This window comes from Populus euphratica, unplaced genomic scaffold, assembly GCF_000495115.2.
Source record: "Populus euphratica unplaced genomic scaffold, PopEup_1.0 scaffold12.1, whole genome shotgun sequence".
Taxonomy (NCBI): Eukaryota; Viridiplantae; Streptophyta; class Magnoliopsida; order Malpighiales; family Salicaceae; genus Populus; species Populus euphratica.
The window spans coordinates 2306583-2316599 of record NW_011499858.1 but is presented as its reverse complement, the minus strand read 5'-3'; the positions used below and the strand labels follow the sequence as shown (position 1 = coordinate 2316599).

At 29.6% G+C, this 10017-nt stretch overlaps 1 protein-coding gene across 1 annotated transcript in view; it reads left to right on the top strand.

Annotated features, from left to right (window-relative positions):
* The window catches only part of LOC105124053 (probable acyl-activating enzyme 1, peroxisomal), a 9665-nt gene extending 6115 nt beyond the window's left edge, over nucleotides 1-3550 (top strand). The window contains exons 2-4 of the mRNA XM_011023906.1: nucleotides 1803-2487; nucleotides 2594-3370; nucleotides 3481-3550. Coding sequence (XP_011022208.1) covers nucleotides 1803-2487; nucleotides 2594-3369 — 1461 coding nt within the window. The 3' untranslated portion in view covers nucleotide 3370; nucleotides 3481-3550. The remainder of the gene's footprint in view (nucleotides 1-1802; nucleotides 2488-2593; nucleotides 3371-3480) is intronic.
* Nucleotides 3551-10017: the final 6467 nt, after the last annotated feature.

The following is a 10017-nucleotide window of genomic DNA, read 5'->3' as shown; positions in this document are numbered from 1 at the left end:
ATTCGGGCTTCTTTGTTGTTGCTACAATTTGGACTTGAAAATGGCCTTTTTAGATTTGGACTCGTATAAAACCTTGATAAAAATACACTTTTAAGTATCAATCAAGGAGCAATCCTTAAAAGGGATTTGGTGAGTATTAAGAAAAAATACTATTCTAAATGTCATTTACCATGCTTTTTTTTGTAGTGCAATGACCTATAAGTGCTAAGAGTGACCAATAATAATGGTGATAAGGTTAAGTGTGTTACCATAAGTGCCAAAACTTACAATAGTGGCAAGGTATGATTTTTGTCCCTACATTGCCAACATGACTTACGTAAAGACTTGCACCTGGTTGATAAATTGTTAAAGGTATGGATGGAAAAAAATGCTCATGATGGCGGTAACAAATACATTCATCACATGCCTTAGCCCAAATGTATCTTGGTTGTGTGCCATTGAATGATATGAAAATATCAAAAACAAGTTTTAAAAACTAATCGTTTTTTTTTTTTATCAATTTCTCATAGATGGCACCAATGATGATGTCCTAAAGAATTCAAGTATCTTAGGAATAAGACTTATGTATTGGATAAATTGTTAATATCTTAGTTCTACCAATCTAATGTATTCTCCTAACCAATGTGTTTAGTAACTTGATATGAAAAACACAGGTGACTGGTAGCTAATGCCTAGTAAGCCAATGTGGCTGATGCCTTATAAGCCAGAGTGGTTTATAACTGGTATCTACAACAAATCACTTTTGATAGGTGAGGAGATTCTAAAATGTTTAAGTCAATAACTTTGTAGAAAGAAAAAATACAATAATATTTTAGAGAGATAGGTTTTGAAAACATGTATGCTAAAAATATTAAAAATAAAGAGATTGTGAATTTTAAACTTGGTGAATTCACAAGGTATTTATAGCTAATGAGTATTATCTTTTTATAGAGATAAGAGGCTCAAAAGTTATTTCATTTCTTTAAATTAGTGTAGTATATTAAATTATATTTTATTTAAAATAATATATATTAAATTAATATAAAATATTAAAAAACCTGTAAAAAAAAATCTTTAACAAAATTGGTTGGAGTACTGGAAAAATTCTAAAAGGACTGTTAAGCTCAAAGGAGTTACAAGATCCAGTTAAATATAAAAATATAATTAGATGCGCTGTTTAATTCCATTCACGTTAGGCTTGAACGCATGCCCGAGCCTATGGGATACTGGGGACATTTAGCGTTTGGGGTGCTGGGAATGTGCCTAGCACCTGATGCTATCTGGGCCTATTTCTGCTAGGTTCAACCATGGAACTAACCTAGTGTCGTGGGCTCAAATTAGATGCTAAACTCATGGATAGTTGTGTCTAAATACATCACCCGGCCGTGATTTTTAATATTTAAGCCTTTGGAAGGTTGTTATAGCATGTGAAATTTGGTTTTATCAAAACTAAATGTTGATGAGTGAAGACAAAAAAGCTTTTAAGTATAGACAACTACTTGTACTTGAAATTTCATTCTTTTATCAGGTGGTACGTACAAATGTTATGTTGGATACATGTGAGATTCCATTTGTTAATGAATGGAGCCTTAGTGGAACGATGGCATTCCAAGAAAATAATTAGTAAACGAAATTGAAAAAAAAAAAAAATTAACTAGAAACTAAGTTTCCTTTGATCAAAAAATTCAGAAGAGATTCGGTCTATTATTCATGAACTTTGCGTCATCTCAAGTTATTCTACCAATGTTTTGTCACTGGGTCTTAAATTTGGCCAAAATGGTAATGAAATCTCGTCATTTCTAATAGTTTTCTTTCATGACCAGGTGGTAGCTTTGGCCCCTAATGTTCCGGCACTTTATGAATTACATTTTGGTGTTCCGATGGCTGGGGCAGTTATTTCTGCGCTTAACACCAGGTTAGATGCATCCACATTGGCTTTGGCATTAGAACAACTGGAGGCCAAACTCATTTTTGTGGATTACCAGTTCACTGATGCTGTGCTTAAGGCACTGGACCTCCTCTCTCAGAAAAAAGTCAACCCACCCCACCTTGTGGTAATCCCCGAGTGTGACAAATCTTCTTCAATGGACCACAAACACATTGCCAGTGACCTGGATTACAATTGTCTTCTTGAAATGGGGAGAGATGATTTTAGGATAATCCGACCGAACAACGAATGTGATCCGATTTCAGTTAATTACACTTCAGGTTCAACTGGAAAACCTAAAGGAGTGATATACAGTCACAGAGCTGCCTATCTCAACTCCTTGGCTGAGATATTCAGATTTGACATGAGACAAATGCCAGTGTTTCTATGGACAGTGGACATGTTTCGATGCAATGGATGGTGCCTTACTTGGGCAATGGCTGCCATTGGTGGTACCAATATCTGCCTCAGAAATGTCTCGGCAGAAATCATATTCGATGCCGTATCTCTTCACAAGGTAACTCACTTCTGCGGCCCACCAGCTATTTTGAACACCATTGCAAATGCACCAGCCAGAGCTAGTTCCCAAAGTCCATTTCCATGCAGTGTTAATGTTGTTGTGGCCGGTTCATTGCCAAATTCAGAGATTCTCTATTTTGAACACCATTGCAAATGCACCAGCTAGAGTTAGTTCCCAAAGTCCATTTCCATGCGGTGTTAATGTTGTTGTGGCCGGATCATTGCCAAATTCAGAGATTCTGACCAAGGTTGAAGGTTTGGGATTTAATGTGTATCATGGTTACGGCATGACAGAAGCTCTTGGTCCAGCAACTATGAGGCCATGGAAATCTGAATCGGATTCTACGTTCGAAATTGAACAAGAAGAAATCAGGAGGCGAGAAGGACTCCACAACCTTTTACTTGAAGGGGTTGATGTAAAGGATCCAAAGACCATGGAAAGCGTACCGAATGATGGGAAAACCATTGGTGAAGTGATGTTTAGAGGCAACATTTTGATGTCAGGGTACCTGAAAAGTACAGAAATTACTCAAGAAACCTTAAAGGGTGGATGGTTTCATACAGGAGACCTTGGAGTAAGGCATCCGAATGGTTACTTACAAATGAAGGACCGAGCTAAGGATATTATCATCTCAGGGGGGGAGGCTATAAGCACATTAGAGGTGGAAGCAGTATTGTTAAGTCATCCAAAGGTTTCAGAGGCTGCCGTTGTTGGACAGCCTGATGCTCTTTTGAATGAGGTGCCATGTGCATTTGTGAAATTGAAGGAAGGTTTTGGTGCTAGTGCTGAAGAGATTATTGAGTTCTGTGATGATCAATTGCCAGACCTTATGATTCCAAGAACTATAGTGTTTGGGGAATTACCAGTCAATTTCTCTGGAAAAGTGCAAAAATTCGCTATGAGGGAGATGGTCAATGCCAACACCAGCCTTGCCAATTGTTGAAGGCAGTTTGTTGGCATGAAATGAGTAACAAATTAAGCATCACTCTCACAGCATATGCTTACATTGGTATATTTAGTATCTCCAGGTCAAGGTGTGCTTGGTTATGTCGATGGTTCTATGGCATGCCCTCTTTCCTCTATTCACAGTTATCATGGTTCGACTTACTTCTCTTGGATTGTGCAGCTTGGATGACATTGTTTTTGTATTTATACAACACGCGAAGCTGTTTTATGATGACTTATTGGTGTCGGATGTCCTCAATTTATGTTATTAAAAAAAAAATTAATTGCAATTATTTAAGTTTGATTTTGTTCAACTAAAAGTATTATGATTACTTAATATTATTAAATGTCTCTAGAGTGAAATTTAAACTTATAAAAGAAAGTAACAAACAAAAATTCAAACACATACAAAATTAAACTAAATAAATTTGTTGTTACTCATTTTTAAACCTATAAAAAATCGAGAAAAATTAGAAAAAAAAATCTAAAATACAAAAGGATATTAAGAAACAAAGCCTAGAAGATTACCTATTTTGGTGATGAAGGACCAAAATGTATAAGATTAGTAAAATTAGCTCATTAGTGATAATATTTTTATTTGGAGTAAAGAAATATAAATTTAAATAGTTAAGGACTCGATGAAAATTTTGCAAGGCTTAATTAATTTTATTGAGAACTTAATTGCAAGAAAAATTGATTTTTGAAGTCAAGTTAGGTTTTCATTGGAAGAAAGTAAAGTATGGGGTCAAATTGCAATTTTAAAGTGTTAATTTAGTCAAATATCAGGAAGAAAGTAAAGTATGGGGTCAAATTGTAATTTTAAAGTGTTAATTTAGTCAAACATCAGGGCTTAATTGCATAAATATTAAAGTTTGATGAGCAATTAGGGACTTGATTGAAGAACCTCCAAAGCAAGGACCAAACTGGAAAAAAACATGTGAATGCATGGGTTGAAATTGAATAAATTAGAGGTTTTTTTAATCAATTGAGGGTTAAAATGCGCAATTTTATAACCAATGACTAAAATGAAACAAGCTGTCAACTTTTAGGCTGATGATCAAGTTTGACAGAGTAATATTGCATGAAATTAAAAGTTTAAGAGGTAATTACAAGTGAAATTAAAAGAAATTGGAAGAATATAGACTAAAGTGAAATTTGTTAGATACCAAATTAAAAACCTGAATTTTTAGGGTTTGACCTAAATGATGTATCTTTCAATCATTAATTAGCTTCTTCTTGATATTTTTGGCTGATTGAGTAGGCATCTTCAGACAAATGAATGTGGCATCTTCAATCACTTCTGGGAATGTAACCACCACCATTCAACTAAAAAAAACCTTCTCTACAAAGATCAACTACTTTCATCAAATGTTTACATCTCATTTCCTTTAATGAGGTTAACAACATCTTGTACTCGATCAACCATTACGATATTTTTAAATTCTCGGCTAATCGAGTTGGCACCTTTAAATAAATGAATATGGAACTATAATCCTTTAAATTGAGCATGAATATATCCAAACAAGCTCATTAGTCTCCAAGTTTGAAAAAACCACCAAAATCTCGAAAAGTCAAGCTTGTTGCAAAATCACCATCCTAAAACCATTGAAGGACAGAGGTTCCAATTATTAACTTTTATTTAAAGCTCTCTCATTTTGATCATATGGCTAAGCTTTGATCAATCGATGTTTGAATCCATCAAGAGCTCTAGCAAAACCCTATAAATACACTCGAAAATTGAAAAAAAAAAAAAGAGGAAAAACATGGAGAAACTTATATATAGTAAGGTTATAAAAGTGACCATAAGAAAAAAAACCTTACTAGTATTTAAAGTAGCAACTCTAGAGTAACATGGAGGAAAATAGGCCTCCAACTAACCACAAAACAATTTCTTCGATAGCATAGTGTAAATTCTTAAATGTCATACCCAAAAATAGAGGAGTTAAAATTAAATAGTCATTATGGTAAAAGAAAAGCATAACTAAACCAAGGCAACTGTTATTTATAAATGCACCTTTACAAGCAACCAGATATCTATAAATCCAAATTAGATAAAAACCTAAATTTCATGGCTTTAATATTATTACCTTATAGAAGTTCTAAAGCAAACCTCTTAAAAAAACTCTTCAAACTTTACAAATATTGGAAGCCCGCCTTCCTCTTCCAGATTTGTATAATCTGTTTGTAACTAATTATACAAATAATTGATATCAAATTAAATCTAATAAGGGAGCATTTAGTTAATAATACAACATCCTCTAAAATGATGGTTACAAGACCAGACCTGGTGTGAACATAATTGAAGTTGGAATCTCACAAGGTCATTATTATAAATAAAAGGGTAAAGTTCACACAAGGGAAATGATTTAAAGTAAGATAAAAAAAGATATCAATTTATTATTTCTTCCATTTTTCTTTAACAGAGCTATGCTTCAATAAAATAGCTTACAAGGTGAACATTATAAATAAAAGGGTAAGGTTCACATGAGGGAAATGATTTAAAGTAAGATAAAAAAAGATATCAATTTTGTTTTTCATTTTTCTTTAATGGAGCTATGCTTTAACAAAGTAGCATAAAGGTTGTTCACAACAGTAATTGAAAAAAGCCATAATTTGATTAGGTTAGATGTATATCTAGAGAAAAATTCCCAATTAATTTAGGAAAAGCCAATCAGATGAAAAATAAAAGGGCTTGCCTTATTAGAAAAGTTTAAAATTTCCTTTTCGATGCCAAGAGGAATTTTTGTCATGTCTGGATCCACCTAAACAGCTAGACCTAATATATGGTGGAGTTAATCATCTAGGTATATCATAGATTTGAAAGACAAAGTTTATTTGATGGAAGAGTTAAGAAATTCAAGGTAAAAATATATTTTATAAAGAATCAAGTAAAAATCCCATAAAGTTTATAGGAGTAAACTTATATATGGAAACAAAAAAACATGAACTTTGTTTATGGTGAGTGGAACTATTTGGTTTGGGTTGTAATCTTAGTTAATTATTACCTTAAAGAAGACAAAAGGTAAAAAGCAAAAGAAGGATAATGATAAAGATAAGCAAATGAATATATTAATAAAAGTTTTTATATAAAAAATAAAAGAATAGGACATAATTCAAAATTTAAAAATTTATATTCAAATTTACTTCGGAAAGAGTGTCAATCATTACTCTAACATTCACATATGTTAAACAAAAATATTTTTTAAGACAAAATTTATGTAAATTTTAAATTTAATTCTCAATATACCTATTAATTAAGAGTACCCGTTAGTTTGTATTCACTAATAGGCAATTTGTTTTAAGGGATAAGTCTTGTATTACAAAAAATATATGAGAAATAGATAAATAAAAAGGCATAAAAAAGTTATATGATAACTAGTATTAAAGGATATTACCATATGTAAAGGAAAGAACATGCACATATGATTAACTCTATAAGAAGATGTACCAAGCCACATAATTAAAATGCAGCAATAGCTTTTGTGTATGTGAGATTATGGAAGGAACCTTTAAAAATACAAAGTTATTAGTAGTTAACAAATAGTTAATGAAAACATCACACAACTAACTATATAAATGGATTATAAAGAAGATCAAGACAAAAAAAAAAAAATCAACAACAACTTAAACTCAAATCACTGCATTTAAGTTTTATCAAGCTCTTAAGACCTTACAAACCTAAAATCAGTAAATGATAGCTTATAAGTGATAGTTTGTAAGTAGTAATTCTATAGGCAATAAAATAGTATATGGTATTAAAGTAAACATGTATTTTTCTTTATAATTAGTAAGCTTATAGTTTCAATTCCATATACAATACCAAAAAGATATTTCATTACCTAGGAGTTTCAATTCATAAATGTAATTACAGTATGAATTACTTTATGAATATAAATATTTATTTTTTAAGTTATTAAGTTTACTTTACATTCAAGTTATTTTAAGTATTTAGTTAGTTCTTTAGTTTAACTAATATTTGTGTGAAGTGGGTTTAATTATATTGATTCTTATGTAACTTTGTAATATAATTTTGGAATTATTCGAGTACATGTACGAGTAACTCTTAAATTGCAAAGTTTGAACAAATTAACTTAAAACTACAATTTTAAATTACAAAGTTCTCTTAATTGAGTCAGACATAAAAGAACCTACATCAAACATGACTATTGATTGAAGATACCACTTTAAAATTATAAATACATAATAAGAAAAATTTATCATAATTATAAAAAACTATTAAAACATTTTAAAATTAGCGAACAATCATGATGAATAGAAATAAAAAGGGAGTGAGTTTTACAAATTTATTATTAGGAGGAGAAAAGGACAATTATAAGCTATATGTGAGCGAGAAATTCAAGTTACATTTCTTCTTTATGTATATAACTTGGTATATAAAATAAAAAAATATTAGTCACAATCAAAAGGAAGTTGTTGAATTGATAAACAAGTAAAAGGAAGGGAGGTAACGCTAGAAAAAGAACTCTAATTTTCTTTACATATATAGCTTAATATAAATGTAATTTTTTTCAAACTTTAAAGTTGTTCATACATTTTGAGTTAGGTTTGGATTGAGTTTCGAGTAGGATAAATTAGTATCTATACTCAATCAAAACCTGAGTTTTTGCCTTTGAGTTTTACCCAAGTTCGATTGAATAAAAAAATTGTATTCATTTAATTTGATTAGTATCTATTAAATTTGAGTAAAATTTTCATCTTTAAGTATATAAAAAATAGTTAATAAGTTATTTTATGATCTTTTACTATTATTATTATTATTTGTGTATAAAAGAACTAGTGCCAGATATTTTCACTCACATATTAAAATTAAGTTTCTTCGATCTTAAGTTTAAAGTAAATTATCCACATAAAATTAAAAATTATGATTATAATATCATGTTTGAATTGACATGTCAATATATTAATTTAAAGTTTGATTAGGGCTATTTTAATGAAAAAACCTGATTTTTTTATAAGAAAAATATAGTTTTGAATAATTTAAATAAAAAACTTGGGCTAATACATTGATGTGTGATTAAGAGATTTGATATGTGTTCTAAACACCTCAAATTAAGTATTATAATTATGATTAAAATATGAAATAATACTCTTAAGGTTCTGTTTGTTTGCTGGAAAGTAGTTTCCTTTTGAAAAGTAAATTTCAGAAAAGTAAATTATTTTCTAATATTTGGTAGTGTAATGAAAAATAAGTTAGAAAATATTTTTCAGTATTTGGTTATATCATGGAAAATGAGATGAGAAATAACTTATTAATATTTTATTTTTTTCAAGTTTATTAAAATAATGAGGAACAAATCTTACAAATTAAAAAGTTGAATGAGAATAAAATTGAAAACAAATATAATTTCATAAATTATCTCAAATAAAATAAATAATAACCAAAATAATAAAGATCAAATTTAAAAAAAATAAAAATAAAAGCAGAAGAAATTAAAATAATAATAATTAACATTTCATAAATTTTTTCAAATAAAATAAGTAACAATTATAAAAATAAGAATCAAATTTAATAGATAAAAAAATTAAATAAAAAAAATGATAGAAAAAAACAAATAACAATTATAAAAATGAGGAACAAAGTTAATATAAAAATTAAATTTTAAGAGATGAAATTAAAAAATAAATATTCAAAACAAAATATATAAGCAATCAAAAGTTTGACGATCAAATTTAATATAATCAGCAAATAATATGATATTTTAAAAATTTTCATAACTTCCAAAATGTTTTTTCCATCTAAATTTTTAAGGGAAACACTTTCTTGAAAATCAGATATGATATTTCAAAATTTTTCATAACTTTCAAAAAAAAAATTTCATTCAAATTTTTAAGAAAAACACTTTCTTGAAAATCATGTCAAATGTTTTTGACTGCCAAATTTTTTTAACTAGAAAATATTTTTCGTTTACCAACTTTTTTAATAGCAAATAAAAACAAAAAAATTTGAAAAATAATTTTTCAAAAAAAATAAATTCTGAGAAACAAATATAGCTTTAAAAAATAATTTTTTAAAAAATAAATTCCGAGAAACAAATATAGTCCAACAATGAATTAACTTTCACATAAAAAGTTAAATACTAAGAACTTTGAAGATTCATCTCTTCCCACGGTGAAGAATAAATTGTTTTTGGATCAGAAAGAGCAATCCAATATGAATTCACTTACCTAATTTCTGAGAATTTCAAAAGTGAAATATTTCTAGAGGTGCTCCAATCAGGGCTCCATACTTATATTTAATGGTTTTTTTTTTTTAAAAAAAAAAATGCTTGCTGGGAAAACGAGAACGATTATTGAACCGACTAAGCACTAAGCATTATTTTGGGCACAGAAATCATGCATGTGTTAGGAATAGAATTTGTACGCCAGGTGGAAAGAGGATACGAAGAAAGGTCAAGAGATCATTGTCATTGCATTGATAATGCTAGGCCATGTTGAAAATTGCCATGTTCTGATTGATGACCTTAGAAGAAATGGCAGCCTCGTGTTCATTCTCAATCAGTCACGAGGCTCCAACGATCATGGCTGTTGGGTTTACAGCTCATTTAGCAAATTTATTCTTAAGAATCCCATTCATGATTCCAAGGATATTACTTCTTCTCTTAATTTAATTACTTATATTAATTGT